Source organism: Microtus oregoni, unplaced genomic scaffold, assembly GCF_018167655.1.
Source record: "Microtus oregoni isolate MIOR12 unplaced genomic scaffold, Mior012 000032F_ref0000030, whole genome shotgun sequence".
Taxonomy (NCBI): Eukaryota; Metazoa; Chordata; class Mammalia; order Rodentia; family Cricetidae; genus Microtus; species Microtus oregoni.
Genome location: NW_024543091.1, coordinates 25263473 through 25279865, shown reverse-complemented (window position 1 = coordinate 25279865; position 16393 = coordinate 25263473). Strand labels below are relative to the sequence as shown.

The 16393-nt window shown below is 44.9% G+C and overlaps 1 protein-coding gene across 6 annotated transcripts in view; it reads right to left on the bottom strand.

Annotated features, from left to right (window-relative positions):
- Nucleotides 1-8787, bottom strand: part of Kif23 (kinesin family member 23) — a 28334-nt gene extending 19547 nt beyond the window's left edge. For 3 of the 6 annotated variants that reach the window (XM_041679784.1, XM_041679788.1, XM_041679787.1), the window contains exons 1-3: nt 8626-8786; nt 7004-7073; nt 5844-5972 (exon numbers count right to left, since the gene is read on the bottom strand). In XM_041679784.1, the coding sequence (XP_041535718.1) occupies nt 5844-5972; nt 7004-7073; nt 8626-8636 (210 nt within the window). In that variant the 5' untranslated portion in view covers nt 8637-8786. Of the gene's footprint in view, nt 1-5843; nt 5973-7003; nt 7074-8625 lie in introns of all 6 variants that reach the window. The other 3 variants (XM_041679786.1, XM_041679789.1, XM_041679785.1) reach the window with 2 other exon arrangements.
- Between the last annotated feature and the right edge of the window lie 7606 nt (nt 8788-16393).

Sequence of the window (16393 nt, the reverse complement as noted above, 5' to 3'; positions counted from 1 at the left end):
AGTGTTATGGTTTTCTATTTGTTGTTCTTTTCTTTTGAGTATGTTTGTATGAAAGAGTCTGTATGTACTAATGGTTGGCCTAGAACTTGTAATGTAGACCAGGCTGGCCTTCAATTTTCAATGATAGTAGCGGCTATCTATCACAAGCATGCATTACCACCTCTGCCTACTGCTTTCTACTTTTTTCTTTATGAAGGCATATTTAAAGTAGCAAGGGCCAACAAGATGGCTCAGCAGGTAAAAACACTTGCTATCAAGCCTAAGAACCTGAGTTCAATCCCTGAAACCCAAATAGTGAAAGGAGAAAACTGTCTCCTACAGGTCATCCTCTGACCTCACAGGTACAGGTACAACAGGTACAAAAGACAAGCAAAAGTAACAGATATAAAAAGACATTGAAAACAAGACAGCAAAATAACAAGATTACAGCATTTTAAAAACTAGAAATGAGTAACAAACATAATTTTATCTGAATTCTTTTATAAAATAATGCTACTTTGACAGCGTGTTACACACATACACACACACACAACTTTAAGACAATCTCATGTAACCCAAAGTAGTCTCAAATTCACTACGCAACCAAGAATGAACTTGAATTTCCTCTTGCCTCTGCCTCCAGAGTGCTGAAATTATATGCCACCATTACAGTGGGAGGCTGGTTTCCATGGTGGGTCTGGAACCAAAGTCCACTATTTAAATGGCATGGCATTTGCCATTTAATATACTTTAAACCATCCTAGGTTGCCATTATACTAATGCAATGGTTATTCTTCTGTGTTGCATAGAGAATGACAAAGAAATACCTGTCTATACTCAGATTTTTTTCCTGAAGGCATGGGGGTGCATCAGGATCTCCCTCACATTTGCTAGGCAAATACTCTACCAATGAGCTAAATCTATAGCGCATTTCTGAAGATTTTCAACCCCTAGTTAAACTCCTGGATGTGGGACTGTAGATGATGAAAGCAAAGACATAGATATACGTAGACCTATAGACACATATAAAAGATATGTCTATTCTTATTTTAAGTGTACAAGTGCTTGTCTTTATGTATGTATGTACTATATGTGTGTGCCTGGTGCCCATGAAGGCCAGATGAAGGCATCTGATCCCATGAAGCCAGAGCTAAAGGAAGTTGAGTCACCATATGGGTGCTGGGAACCAACCCAGGTCCTCTGAAAGAGTAGCAAGTGTTCTTAACAGAGGAGACATCGCTCCAGGCCCCCAATCTACTATTTTATAAATGATAAATAAGATGGAATACCTACTTCAGGGGCTGGAAAGATGGCTCAGCAGTGTTTATAACTTCAATTCAATATGTGGTTCACAACTGTTTATTACTTCAATTCCAGGAGATCTGATGCCTTCCTCTGACATCCACGAACACCAGACCCATATGTGGTGTACATCACATACATACATGGAGACGAAACACTCATAAAACTAAAAATCTAGCCGGGTGGTGGTGGCACACGCCTTTAATCCCAGCACACAGGAGGCAGGAACGGGCAGATCTCTGTGAGGTCAAGGCCAGCCTGGTCACCAGAATGAGTTCCAGGACTGGCCCCAAAGCTACAGAGAAATACTGTCTCAAAAAAGATAAGAAAAAAGTTTAAAACACCTACTTCAGCTAGGCTATAACTTTTACCTTTGTTAGGTTTTCATTCTCAATGTGCTTCAGAACAAAGACTTGAATGGCAAGGATATGTAGGATGGTGCCGAGGAGAACAGATGCCCTCCTCTTCGTCAAGAACACCTTCTCCTTTGGCGTAATGAAAACAGATGCAAGAAGGTACTTGCTCAAGCTCCTGAACAATGCTCTCCGAGCACTCAATTTCCACCAAACCTTGTGTTTGTATGAACTTTAAACTCATTTGTACAAACTTGAAATTCAGTAAGTCAGTATTCAACTCCCATTATAGCCTCAAAGACATGCTCTGCTCCGCCAACCTTCCTGACCACGCATTCTTGCTTAATCCAAACGTACTCTTTTGACAAACTGGATCAAAAGGCACATATCGGCTGGCGCTTTCATGAAGAACAGGAAAGAAACAGTGAACACAAGCATGGACATACATCTCAAGATGTTTCAGTTCAATAAGGGACTACATGGTGGTCCTCTAAGATTACAAAGGTGATAAGTTCCTAGTGTCTAAAGGAATAAAAGCTCACCATATTGCTCCAGGAGATGGTGACGCTAGTGTGAACAAGCCTGTCTGGATAGGTACAGATGCACTGTGGTACAACTGCCTACTGTATTCCACACAGCAGTCTTGTGCGCCACTGGAGTCTAAGAGCGCTACTCTGGATAGCCTCTGTGTCTATTATGGCAATCTAGCATTTGCAAGCACACTTGGTCACGTTCACAAAATGGTGAAACTGCCCAATGACCTCAGAAGACACCGCCATCTTTAAACAAAGCACAGCTATTAATAAATCAATATTGTTATAAAGCAGGCACACTGAATGAAGAACAAAGAGTGAAGTGCTATTTCTGCTGAAGTAGTCTGAACACCCTGAGGGAGTAAGATTTAAGCTAAAATTCAAGATGAGGAGGCATCCAGGTTACAAGGGAGAAGTCTAGGTTAAGCCAGAGTGGCTGGTAAGCATGATGCTGGCTTAAAGACGATCCCCAAAGACTAGGTGAGTACTGAAAGATAAGGATAGGGGCCAGGCAGCACTTGGGAGGCAGAGGCTGGCGGATCTCTGTGAGTTCGAGGCCAGCCTGGTCTACAGAGCTAGTTCCAGGACAGCTAGGGCTGTTACACATAGAAACCGTCTCAAAAAATCAGGAAAAAAAAAAAAAGATAAGTGTGGGAAGATAAGCAGGAGGCTGGTTGAACAGAATTTTCTTTTTTTTTTTAAAATATTTATTTATTTATTATGTATACAATATTCTGTCTGTGTGTATGTCTGCAGGCCAGAAGAGGGCACCAGACCTCATTACAGATGGTTGTGAGCCACCATGTGGTTGCCGGGAATTGAACTCAGGACCTTTGGAAGAGCAGGCAATGCTCTTAACCACTGAGCCATCTCTCCAGCCCCAGAATTTTCCTTGAGAGATTTTGCACAGGGAAATGATAAGATCTCTTTCTTCTTTGCAAGATCAACTCTGGCAGCTCTGTGGAAACCATTATGCAAGATCCTCTGTAAAAACAGGCAGCCAGACAGGCTTCAGGAAAGGCTCAAACCATGCTCAAAACACCTGAGAACTGGCTGTTACCAGTTCTCGACATTAAGCACCATTCCCCGCCATCTTCCATTGCTCCCCCTCAGCCTGCAGTCAATGGGCACGTCTCAATGCTGATTAGAAAGGAGTCAGTCAGGGGACTCATGCTGTTAGTGACATTTAGCACAAGCTAAAGCATTCACTACCCTGGATCAAGATAAAAACACTTCCCCACCACACACAGCTTGACTAGTAACCAACTCAGAATAAGCTAGTAGTGAAAAGAGACAGGAAAGATTATCTCAGGATCCACTCTGCAGAACTGACAGGCTATCTATGCATGACACAACATGAACAGATGCAAAAGGAAAGAAGCTTCCAGGTTTCTGGACTGGACAACAGGACAACAATGGCACCATCTTCTGGAAAGGTTAAGAGGAAAACATTTAAAGGGTAGTGGGGACTCAAGAGCTCCTTTCAATATATAAAACTTGAGATGGGCCAGGCAGTGCTGGTGCAAGCCTTTTAATCCTTGCACTCAAGAGGCAGAGGCAGGCCGATCTCTGAATTTGAGGCCAGCCTGACCTACAGAGTTGAGTCCCAGGACAGCCAGAGCTACACAGAGAAACCCTGTCTCAAAAACCAAAATTTGAGATGGGTAAGTGATGTCCACCAAAGATAGAAAGTTGTCAGACATTTCAATTTAGAGTAAGAAAAAAAATTTTTTTTTTTGCCTTGCCATATAAATTCCAGAGCACTTAAAACCATGGGAATGATATTATAGAAAACAGAGCCCCTGGGTCAAGCATAGTGACCCACACCTATATTCCCAACACTCTGGAGGCTGAGGCAAGTTCTAGTACAGCCCAAGCTAATGTGGGAGAGCCTGTCTCAGAAAAAGGAAGATGGAAACAGAAGATGAGAGAGAAGAAAAACATAGGGACCCGGACACAGCCTACCTTAGGATTCAGAGACTAGACAGGAGAAGTCAGCAAAGGGTGGCTAGTGACAAAACAGCCAGGAGCTGTAGAGGGAGAAAGAGCTTCAGGAAGGAACAAGCTGCTGAGAAACAACAAGGACGCAGGCGGTCTAAAGAATGGTATCTCTGCAGTAGCGCGCACAAGCCTGAGGCAGCCCAGTGTGGTGGCTCAGGCCTGGAATCTCAGCATACAGGAAAATGAAGCGGACAGAATGCCAATTTAAAGACAGTTTAAACATTTAAAGCCATCCCAGATTACACAGCAAGCTCTCGGACAGATTAGAGAGTAAGATCCTGTCCCAACAACAACAACGAAGAATAAGTGGCAGTTAGAAAGCAGACAGTGGAACCAATCCTCTACTTTCTGCATTCTGACTTTCTGCCTTACTTGTCTACCAACTGTCAATTTAGGGTATAAAGTCCATAAGGGCATGGGCTTCCTTTAAACACTCACCAAGCATGCAGGAAGCCTTAAACCCATTTCCCAGTACTGCAAATAAACAAAATACTCTCCGGGTACTAAATACTAACACTCATGCTGTGAAGGCAGATGATCACCACCAGTTCAAGGCCAGACTTAAGCTATAGTGGGACTCCATTTCAAAAAGATGTGGCTAGCTAGCACTTGGCTAGCATGAACAAGGTCCTGAGTTTAATCCCTAACACCACAAAAATCAAGTAACAGCAAAAACCCACTCAAGCCATGTAGTACACACCTCTAATTTCAGCACTAGAGAGACCAAAACAGGAGGATCAGAAGAAGTTTTGAGGCCAGCCTGGTTGTGAGGGTCTGAATGAGAATGCTCCCCCCCCCCCCACAAGCTCATGTATTAGAATGTTTGGGTCCCAGTTGGTGAGCTATTTAGGCAGATTAGGAGGTGTGGCCTTGTTAGAGGAGGTATGGAATAAGGTTTTTTAGGTTCCAAAAGTCCGAGTAAAGCCTAGTGTCCCTCTGCCTCATGGTTGTAGACCAAGATGTAAACTTTCAGCTACTAGTCCAGTGTCATGCCTGCCTGCCACCATGCTTGCTGCTGGTGATGCCACGGGCTGTAAGCAAGACCCAATTAAATGCTTTCTTTTGTAAGTTGCCATGGTCGTGGTGTCTCTTTACTGCAATAAAAAAGTGACTAAGACACTGGACTACAAGGTAATATTGTCAGTAAAATAAAGCAAAACCACTCCCTAACAGACTGATCCAAAGGCACAATGCTACTGTGGATGTAGCTCAAGTGGCAGATATTGCCTAGCATGGACAAGACCCTAGACTCAAGCCCCAGCAAAAGGGAAAACACAAAATGCCTATTATTAACTGTCATTCAAATCTCCTTGTGAAGTTATATATCCAGGATAAGAAACCCTCTGAAGCTGGGCAGTGCTGGCCTTAATCCAGCACTCGGGAGGCAGAGGCATGAGAATCTCAGTGAACTGAGTCCAGCCTGGTCTAGAGAGGAAGTTCTAGGACAGCCATAGCTATATAGTGAGACCCTGTCTCAAAAATACAAAAAGAACAAACTCCTTTGGACACAATCCTCTATAATTCCAAAAGTCTATATGTATGTCCTAGAAATCAAAGACATTCTAGATAAGGTGGCTAAAGCGTCCCTTCCCACAAATGAGATCACGCAGGAATTTTTAAACTCAAAAAGGGCCACTCATCAAGCAAAAACAACTCGGCTCCAGTAGGAACCTACCTCCTTATAGTCTCCATTTCTGTTGAGCCGGTAACCCTCCGGAGTATGGAGCTGCACAGTTGTACTATTGACCACTTCTACACAGCACTCTTGGTCAGGGAAACTCAGTGGGCGCACCCTACAGTACACCTGGAAAAAGAGAAAGGTGTTTAAACAAGGTTGACTTTTTGTCTAGTTTTCTTTTTGGTTTTCCTGTTTGTGTTGTTTGTTGAGACAGGGTTCTCACTCTGTAGCCCAAGCGGGTCTGGAACTCTCAGCAATCTGCCTGCCTGGGAGGGCAGGTATGAACAACCTTGAATGTTCACCACTTACTTGATTTTCCAGGAAAGCTTTCTGTTCATATATCTACAAATATCTGATATCCCACACCAACATAAACACAAAATTATGAAAAACAAAATCTGCATTTCAGAATGATCAAATGCAAAAATGTATTTAAATCAAAATAAATTTAGGTTAAAATATTAAACTGTATGGTTTCTCTTCGCTGTTGTGCTCAAATAAAATTGTACTAACATAAAAATCTCTCTAAATGCCTGAAAGGTGACTAAATTCTTCAGAACTGGATATCATTTCAAACAGCCAGCGCGGGTGGGCGTGACAGCACACACCTATAATCACAGTACGTGGAGGGTGGAGATCATTTCCGGGAAAACTGTCCAGCTGTACTCACTCACAGTGAGCAGGTGGTGCAGCTCAGCACCAGAGACCCTCTGTAGTGGGGTGGCGGCATTCAGAGCACGGCAGAGCAAGCAACCCTTCTCAGGACGAGGTATGAACTACACTGAGTTATTCTACACCGGTCTATGAACCTTGAGTGCAGGGTTCTCCTTGAGAACGTGTAGGTCCCACATACAGAGGACCAAGAACTAAGAACAAAGTTCCTATCCCAAGAGTAGAACCTGGTAGGAGTTTCAAACATTTAACTTTTCAGATTCTAACTAGAGATAGCAGGTTTGGTGATTAGCAACTAAAGACTACCTTCTTCTGGGCTAATCCAAACAGAGAAAGCGAACTTCAAGGCTAAAGCTAGTTTTAGACAATTTAGTGAATCAGTTTAACTGTGTGCTCTTTGACCCAACTATCTATCACTTCCCCTTCCTCTTTCAAGCAAACAAGACAGAAACAGACTAAAGACAACACACACATATAAATCTTACCCCAACTGGATCTTTAAGGTTTGACTGAGATCCTTTTTTTATTACAGGTTTCCTCGGCATCTTAGCTTTCCTGGGCAAAAACAAAAAAACCCCAAAAACAAAACATAAATTTCTGTCCAATACCAACACACAAGACTTCACAAATTCTAGCAATGGTAATCTAACTCATCAAAATTGGGACTGGGAAAATACACTTTTGATACCAGAAGTACCCAAGGGACTTTTGCTTGATTTCGGTTTTTTTTTTTTTGTTTTCTTTCAATTCTGGAGAGCAAATTCAGAGATTTGCTCTTATAGGGCATGTTCTCTACCAGTAAGATACATCCCCAGTCTGCTAATCTATCAGTTCTTTATTGAAAACTTAGTATATTTTCTTAAGCAACAATTTTACAGTCACTACCAATTTGAGAAGTCAACATTTAACTTTATACAGGTGTACAAGCACAGTGCATAATTACTCAATTATAAAATCGCACACAAATTCACTTTCTGACCAATTTGTATGCCTAAGGGCTATGGATGTTCTGTGGAGTAGAAGAGCCCAGCACACAGAATGAACTTAGTTGAATCCCAAATGATAGAAATAATTAAATAAATAATCTGTACTTTCAAGGAACAGTTGGTCGCTGAATGACAAAAACTATTATCCTTGCTAGGGGTGATGGCGCACGCCTTTAATCCTAGCACTCGGGAGGCAGAGGCAGGCGGATCTCTGAGTTAGAGGCCAGCCTGATCTACAAAGCGAGCTCCCGGACAGAGCTCTTTACACAGAGAAATCCTGTCTCGAAAAACGAAAACCTATTTTCCTTTAGCTCATACCCCAAATATTTATTGTTCCAAACAGAAAAAAAAATTTTTTTGATTTACTTCAACATTCTCTATCATATGACTTCTCCTTTCTCATTTATGGGCTACAGGAATATTTAACACTAAAATTAATGGTTGGTTTGGGCTGTAGATTATCAAAATATTTTTCTCAGTATAGTCACACATAAATTAGAAGTAAACCAGAGTTGGGCGATACACTGTGGTAGGTGTCCTTAAACAAATACGAAGACTTTGACGTTTTCTCATTTAAACAAGTTCCCTCTTTGAGAAAAGCTAGCTCCGAGGAAACGAAGTCTAAAGCCAAAGCTCCCTCGCAGCCCAAGTGCTACCAGGATGTGGCCCGCCCGAAGAGTCTAGGAATTGTTGAGGAATGTGGGCGTGGGGGACAGAGCAGGCGAGTGGGATAGCCTGGGGACAAAGATAGCGCAAAGGGACCTGGCCTCCAGGCTAGGACCCGGGAAGGGGTGCCCACGGAGCTGCGGGGACTCAAGCCCGCAAAGTGCCAGCACACATCCCCGCTGCGCGCGCACTCCGGATCCTAACACCCACCACCTGCAAAGCGGTCGGCTTTGCTGAGGAAGCTGAGGAAGACTAGGCAGCCCAAAGGATGCCAACCCGGTCACCCCGAACTCGGAGCTAACCTTCGCGGGTGGCGTGGGCACACCAGGGTCGGCGGGCACCGGAGCGCTGTGGGTCCGGGCTCAGCTCCCGGACAACCCCCCGGTCGCAGCGTGAGGAGGGCGGCGACCCCCGCCCCGTCACCTCACCAATCCCCTCCTTGGCCTGGTACTCACGCTGGCTTCATGACCACAGGCTCCGTGCTATCCAGACACGCACGGAGGACGTCGGGCTCAGACCGGAGCAGAGCTGGCGGGAAAAGAAGACTGCAGACAGCGGCCGCGGGGACCCGGACTCAGTCTGCGGAGAGCCCGGCGGCGACGCTCCAAGCCTAAGTGTGCGGCCGCCCGGCGCATTTCAAACAGGCCAATCAGCGGCCGCCTGCAACGAAGGGGCGGGGCCTCGGGAAGCACCGGCGCAGTCGGCAAGGGCGCTCGTCGCCCTAGCAACCCGAGGAAAACAGTCTGAGACAGAGAAGGGTTGCGCGGGAGAAAAAACCCGAAAAGGGGAAATCCCGGCCTTTCGGTTCTGACGCAGAGACTGAGGTCTCCCTGCTTTTGTCCCTAGAACCTCAAAGGAAGTAAAGTTCCCGCCGGGAGTGTTCTACTCTCTAGCCGACTGGTTTCCGGGCCACCAGACCATCTAAGTCATTACACTGCATTTTATGTTTTATTTGTCCTTTTACAGTGAATGATACGTTTACATTTCATCTTACTTTTAATATTCATTTTGTTCTTTTGAGACAAGGGTCTCATGTGGTCCACGCTGTCCTCAAACTTGCAGTGCAACCTCTGGGATGATTTTGAAGACAACACCAATTTGACAGTCAACCTTCCGTGAGTTTCCTTCTCTGGGTCTACTAGATCTTTCCTATGTATGTATGTATGTATGTATGTATGTATGTATATAAGTTTGTGTGTATGTATGTATATAAGTATGTATGTATGTATTTTTCTTTTCGTGGTGCTGGGGATGAAACCCGGAGCCTCACAAATGCTAGGCAAAGGTTATCCCACTAAGCTAGACACAAATTCTTGATTGTGATGTTTCCTAGGCATTCAAAGATGAATAAAATCTATGCACTGCCTTTGTGCAGCCACCAGAACCTACTCTTGTCTCCCACGAATTGATGCTATCTCGCTTCCATCTTTGCTCCTATGCTGATGTGTCTGCACCTGCGTTCTGCAACTCAAGCCCTGCTCAAAGCTTCCTTTAGGGTCAGCCTGGATAAGGATAGTCCGTTTAATATCCGTAGTTTAATACCCATGTTATTGGACATTAGTCTTTCTAATATTTGCTTTTGCAAACTGCTACAATGAATAAACCTGGACACATGCTCTTTTATAAAGTAGAGGTAGGATAAATTTCCAGAAGCAGATAGCAACCTAACAGGCTTTGCAGCCACCTGTAGGACCAATTCTAATTGATCTTAATAATAAAAACCCAGAATCAGCTATCAGGAGCAAAAGCTGAAGAACAGAGAGAAGTAGAGCAGTCGGCCACCAGAGAGTTCCTACTTCTACCAATGTTCAGACTGAAGGGACGATCTGTCTGTGTGAATCCTCAGACTGAATGCTGTCTTTCCAAAACCCCAGACATCTCTCAGACCAAGTCCTCAGACTGCATCTGAGTTCTTTGTCTCCTCCTGCTTTATATTCCTCTCTCTGCCCAGCCAGACCACTGCTGTCTCCACCTCCCTAGTGCTGGGATTAAAGGCGTGTGATTCCCAAGTGCTGGGATCACCTTTGTGTGAGTTCTATTTCTCTTTAGGCACCTTCAATCTCGTGAAGCCCAGGGTGGCCTTGAACTCTGCCTGCCTCTGTCTCAGAAGTGCTGAGATTAAAGGTGTTTGCTGTCACTGCCTGGTCTCTTTGGCTAACTAGTGGTTTAACTCTGCACTCTGATCTTCAAGCAAGCTTTATTTTACAAACAAAATATCACTACAGCCACCATCTTTCAAAACAGTTCCATTTGACAGCCCTCTCACCTCTAAATCACAGGTCTAGGTGACACTCTAGAATGATGTCATCACCCATTGCTTGAGACCCTCAGTGGGGTCCCGTGTTACCTATCACCTGTCCCTACTCCACCACACACGCTCGGGACATATCTGCCCCCTCATGGAAGTCTCTGTTGTCTCTCGTTCTTCCTCTCCTCTGAGGATGCCTCACGTCAGCAGATCTGCCCTGCAGCCTGCCACTTGCTCTGCCGATTTCAGCAGCATTCAGCTCCCAACTGACAGCCCCTGTTCACTGAGTCCTCTCCGAGCTTATACCCCTCAGCCTCGGTAGATGGCATTGTTGCATGCCCAGTGCTTAGCAGTGTGGGCATGGCCCTGAGGTGTGAAAGGCTGGACCGAGGTTCTCATTGAAGGACTTTGGAGGGGCTCTCCAGCGCTTAGAGGTGTGGGCATGGCCCTGAGGTGTGAAAGGCTGGACGGAGGTTCTCATTGAAGGACTTTGGAGGGGCTCTCCCTTTGCTCCATCTGCCGCTTTCTTCCAGCTGGGTTTTCTCTTCCTTGTTTCTGTCCATATTAATGCTCTCTAGCTCATTCATTTTCTTAAAAGTATCAATCACTATGGCCCTGGAAGACTTGCATTTCCCTCTAGAATTAGATGTAGACCAGGGCAAGTATGGAAAAGAGGCCAATCTATATCTGGGGGACATCTTTATTTATTTATTTATTGAAAAATGTATTTTATACGATATATTCTGATTTTACTTTTCCCCTCCCACAACTCTTCTCAGATCCTCCCAACCTCCCTACCCACCCATCTCCATGCCCTTTCTGTTTTTCTTTAGAAAACAAACAGGCAAACAAACAAAGAAAAAAAACACTATCATATACATACAAAAGACCAACAAGACAAAAAAAAATGCCCAAACAATGCAAAATGAGACCAAAGTCTACAAAAATACCATTGAGTTCGTTTTGTGTTGGCCATCTACTGCTGTGTGTGGGGCCTGACCTTAAGTATGGCTAATATACCCAGGGAGACTCCATTGGAGGAAACTAATTTTTCCTTTGCAAGTGGGTATCAAGTGTAGACAGCTTCTGGGTTGGGGCAAGAGCCTGTCTCCTTCCCTCTCAGCACTGGTACCCAGCCAGCTTGTATCCCGGCAGACCCTGTGATGCTGGCCAGTCTCTGGTAGTTCATGGTAGTCCTATTGTGCCAGGAAGACACCGTTTCTGTAGTCCTCATCTCCTCGGACTCATACAAGCTTTCTTCCTCCTCTGCTGTGTATCCCTGAACCCCATGGGGAGGGGTTGATGAAGACATCCTATTTAAGACCAAATGTTCTCTTCTCTTCTCCTGCTCTTGTCCCCAGAGATCTGTTTTCCCCCTTCCCTTCCCCCAGTTAAAAAAAAAAAACCCTCCATGTGAGCTCTGTTGTGCGCTGCCTTTTAAATTACAACAGAGGGTATTATGCACACCACTGAGAGGGGACTGGCACTACAGATGCTTAAGACTATGTTTTGCTCAAATACAAACTCGTGTGACGGTTAATCTACAGGTAGCTAAGGCGCCCAGGTAAGCAAGCCCAGCTGGGGGAGGCCTAAAAACACCAATAACTGCTGAAGCTCAGGGTATTTGAGAAGAAGAGAGAAAATGGAGACAGGGCTGTTGTGCAGCTCAAACCCATTTGACACACCTCAGTCACCCTGAGTGGCTGTTAATAGTTGTCTTGGAAACACTGGCTCAGGTTCCCAGGCAGCTGTACAATGAAAGATTAGATGTTTATCTTTTTCATACTCCAGAAACAAGGAATTGATCAGGTGGAGGGGCTGACATAATAAATTCACACAAAATAAATCCAGTCCCGTCAGCCACACTTCAAATGAATAGCATACACAGGAAGTGAAATAGCATACACAGTGTTTTAGATTGCTTGGACTATCACCCCAGGCTCACACAGCAAAGTAGTGAAGACACCCCTTTCTCACCCTGGCATGGCTTAGTAATTCTCAAACGGCATTCCAAACACTCAAGGACTGAGCAAGTCAGAAAGAACACTGTAGCAGGGTGGCTAAGGGGAGCAGGCCCCCACTGCCACAGAAGGGGTTCTAAGCATCAGAAGGTGGAGGCGGGGGGGGGGGGGCTGGGAATGTTTGCAGTACTTGGCAACATGTTTCTGAATTCAAAACTGTGAGATAGCTAAACTTGTAATGATGCTTGACCCCAAGCCAGATGACCTAGGTTTGATTGCCAGGACCCACATGGAAGAAGGAGAGAAGCAATTCCTGCAAGTTTACAGGCCCACATACATGCGCCCCCCCCCCACTAAATGAATGCAACTTTTAAAAAGAAAAGTAGACCAGGCAGTGGTGCGCACGCCTTTAATCCCAGCACTCAGGAGGCAGAGGCAGGCGGATCTCTGTGAGTTGGAGGCCAGCCTGGTCTACAAGAGCTAGTTCCAGGACAGGCTCCAAAGCTACAGAGAAATCCTGTCTCTACAGAAAAAAAGAAATGAAAAGTAGACTATAATAGGGCTTATTAACCCTCCCACCTGCAACCTCTCACCCTCTCCCCCCAGCAGTGAGAAGAAAACCCAGAGGCTGTGCTATTATTACTGAGCTAATTCGCTAACTCAGGTGTTTCTGAGATAATTGTGATAAGGATGTTATTATGTAGCTCAAGCTGGCCTCTAACTGGTGATCTTCTTCCCCCTTGACACCCAAGTGCTAGAGATTATAAATGTCCCATCTTAAATTTCCCCATCTTAAAAAAAGTCACCTGGCTCAGGCCTGGTTAATCATGTGTTTAATCTCAGCACATAGTAAGTTCCAGGCCAGCAGTAGCAATTAGGAAGGAATCAACAGTACAAACTGTATAAAAAAAAAAATGTTTTAGCCAGGCGATGGTGGCACATGCCTTTAATCCCAGCACTCGGGAGGCAGAGGCAGGCGGATCTCTGTGAGTTCAAGACCAGCCTGGTCTACAGAGCTAGTTCCAGGACAGGCTCCAAATCCACAGAGAAACCCTGTCTCGAAAAACCAAAAAAAAAAAAAAATGTTTTGGGGGAAGGGGGTTCAAGACAAGATTTCTCTGTGTAACCCTGGTTTGTCCTAGAACTTACTCTGTAGACCAGGCTGGCCTCAAACTCACAGAGATCTGCCTGCCTCTGTCTCCTGAGTTCTGGAATTAAACGCATGCACCACCACCACTGCCCTGCAAGATTTATTTTTAACTGTGTGTGTGTATGAGTATCTAAAAAGACTATAAAAGGACATCAGATCCCCTGGAACTACAGTTCCAGGTGGTGGTGAACTACCTAATGTGGGTGCTGTTAACCAAACTCAGGTCCTTTGCAAAGACAACATGCCCTTACACATTTGGTGTAGGAGGTTCTTCTTACTATGCGTTGCTTTCATTGGTTGAATAAAGAAAACTGCCTTGGCCTTTTGATAGGGCAGCACTTAGGTGGGCGGAGTAGACAGAACAGGATGCTGGGAAGGAGGCAGGCAGAGAGAGCCACCATGGAGTCACCAGATCAGACATGCTGAATCTTCCCGGTAAGCCACGACCTCGTGGTGACATACAGATTATTAGAAATGGGTTAATCAAGATGTTGAGAGTTAGCCAATAAGAGGCTAGAACTAATGGACCAGGCAGTGTTTAAATAAATACAGTTTCTGTGTAATTATTTTGGGTTAAGCTAGCTGGGCGGCAGAACTCGGCCCGATCGCCTTGTACAACAAATTTTTATTTTCGTGTGTGTGTGTGTCTGTGTGTGTGCCTGTTTGTTTTTATGTGCACCATGTACATGCCATGCCTACAAAGTCCAGAAGAGGGCACTGTATCCCCTGAAACTGGAGTTTTAGATTATTGTGAGCTTCTGTGTAGGTGCTGGAACCCAAACCTGGGTTCTCTGCAGCAGCGAGTGCTCTAAATAGGTGAGCCATCTCTCAAGCCTGTGTAAAGGTCTTGAAATACATGTTTTGTTTTTCTTGGTAGGTCTTACGGTGAGGTTAACTTTTGAGCTGGGTCCTGGGTTCCATTCCTAGCAACATAAGGTGGGAATCCCCTGAGGATTTTTCTGAATAGCCAGTATCCAGCACCCCTCCCTCCTTGCATCTCATATGTCAGCATGCTTAGGCCTGAATGTGTTTGTTTCACATGGCTGGGCAACATTTTTACAGGGTGAACTAAGGTATCTCTGAGCTCCTTTTGATCCACTCTTCAGAGAGGCCAAAGCAAAGGCTGTTCCAGAAAGCTGATGCTTAGACAAGATGGCAGCTGATAAGTGTCTTGCCTGAGGTACTTTATTACAGAACTCCAAGCATTCCCTGCGCTTAGAAAGGAGCACAAGAAGGCCCTCGGGCAATCTCTCAGAGAAAATTCAGAACCTCTTCAGAATTCACCATTGTCTTCCCGAGTGCAGTTCAACATTTCTGGAAGGAACAGCCTGGCTCCTCTCCTTCCAATTAGATAGCCCTCCCGGCCCCAAGGCCAGAAATGTCTGTCCACTACTCGCCAGCCAGCCTGGCTCCTTCCGGTCCTGAAGCCTCTCCTGAGCTGTTGCTTATCAGATGGGCTGTGCAATTCAGTGGGCTACCTCGCTCCCCACCTCCCTGGGTCTGTTTCCTTCACAGGACTGATCTTTTCTGGATTTATCTACTAGTGCCATGTTCACAAGAGCAGACCTGGAAGGTTTGGTTTTATTCACTTCTGCCTCCAGAGTGTCAACACTATGCCTGTTTTGTTGTTATTGTTTGCTTTTTAAAGATTCATTTTATATGTGTGAGTGTTTTGGCTATGTCTGCATCATGTTCATGCAGAGCCCATGGAAACCAGAGGGCCTCGAAACCTCTAGAACTAGAGCAGCGGTTCTCAACCTTCCTAGTGCTGTGGCCCTTTATTTAATAGCATTCCTCATGTTGTGGTGATCCCCCAACCATAAAATTGTTTTTGTTACTTCATAACTATAATTTTGATACTGTTATATATTGTTCTGTAAATATCTGTGTTTTCCGCTAGGCTTGGACAACCCCTGTGAAACGGTTGTTCGACCCCCAAGGACGTTGAGAAACACTGAACTAGAGTTATTATTTGGTTGCCTAATGAATCTCAGACTGGCCTCAGACTGTGTGGCTGAGTATGATGTGACTCTCCTGCCCCCATATCCCAAATGCTGGGATCATAGACATGTAACACCATGCCCAGTATATGCAGTGCTGGGTTTCAAAGCCAGGGCCTGATGCATGCCAGGCAAAAACCACCATCTGAGCTCCATGCCCAGTCCAATTTTATACCTTTTCTTTCCACCATAAAATTGGGGCTGTGAAAATGCCACTAACAATGTCACATTGCTATTAAAGAACAAAATTGATTGTGCAGTTTGTAATTAATGTAACAAAATTTACCAGCCCATATAATTGTATCAGTCTCCCTTCCTGGGGAGAAGTAAACAGATAATAAAATAATCAAACCATATTTCTTGACCACTCACATCCAAAATATGTTGGCCCTTGTCATGAAAGAACGAGATTGTGAGCTACTGGCAAGGCCATTGACATAGCTGAGCTGCCTAATCCTGGAGAGGGTGTAGGACAGAGGGTATTCCAAGTCGGCAAAGGGACCCAGCTCTGTGATGAATGACCCCCAAAGTCACTACCAAGTACAAATCATGGGTTGATGGGCCTCTCTTAAACTTTGCTTTGTATCAGCATTTCTGGACTCCCTGAAACCCTATAAAATCCTGAACTTTAATTACTAATGCAAGGGGGCTGGAGAGATGGCTCAGTGGTTAAGAGCACTGGCTGCTCTTCCAGAGGTCCTAAGTTCAATTCCCAGCAACCACATGGTGGCTCACAACCATCTATAATGAGATCTGGCGCCCTCTTCTGGGGTGCGGGCATACATGAAGGCAGAATGTTATATACATAATAAATAAATTAATCTTTAATTACTAATGCAACAAACAAGGAATTGCTGTGTTTGA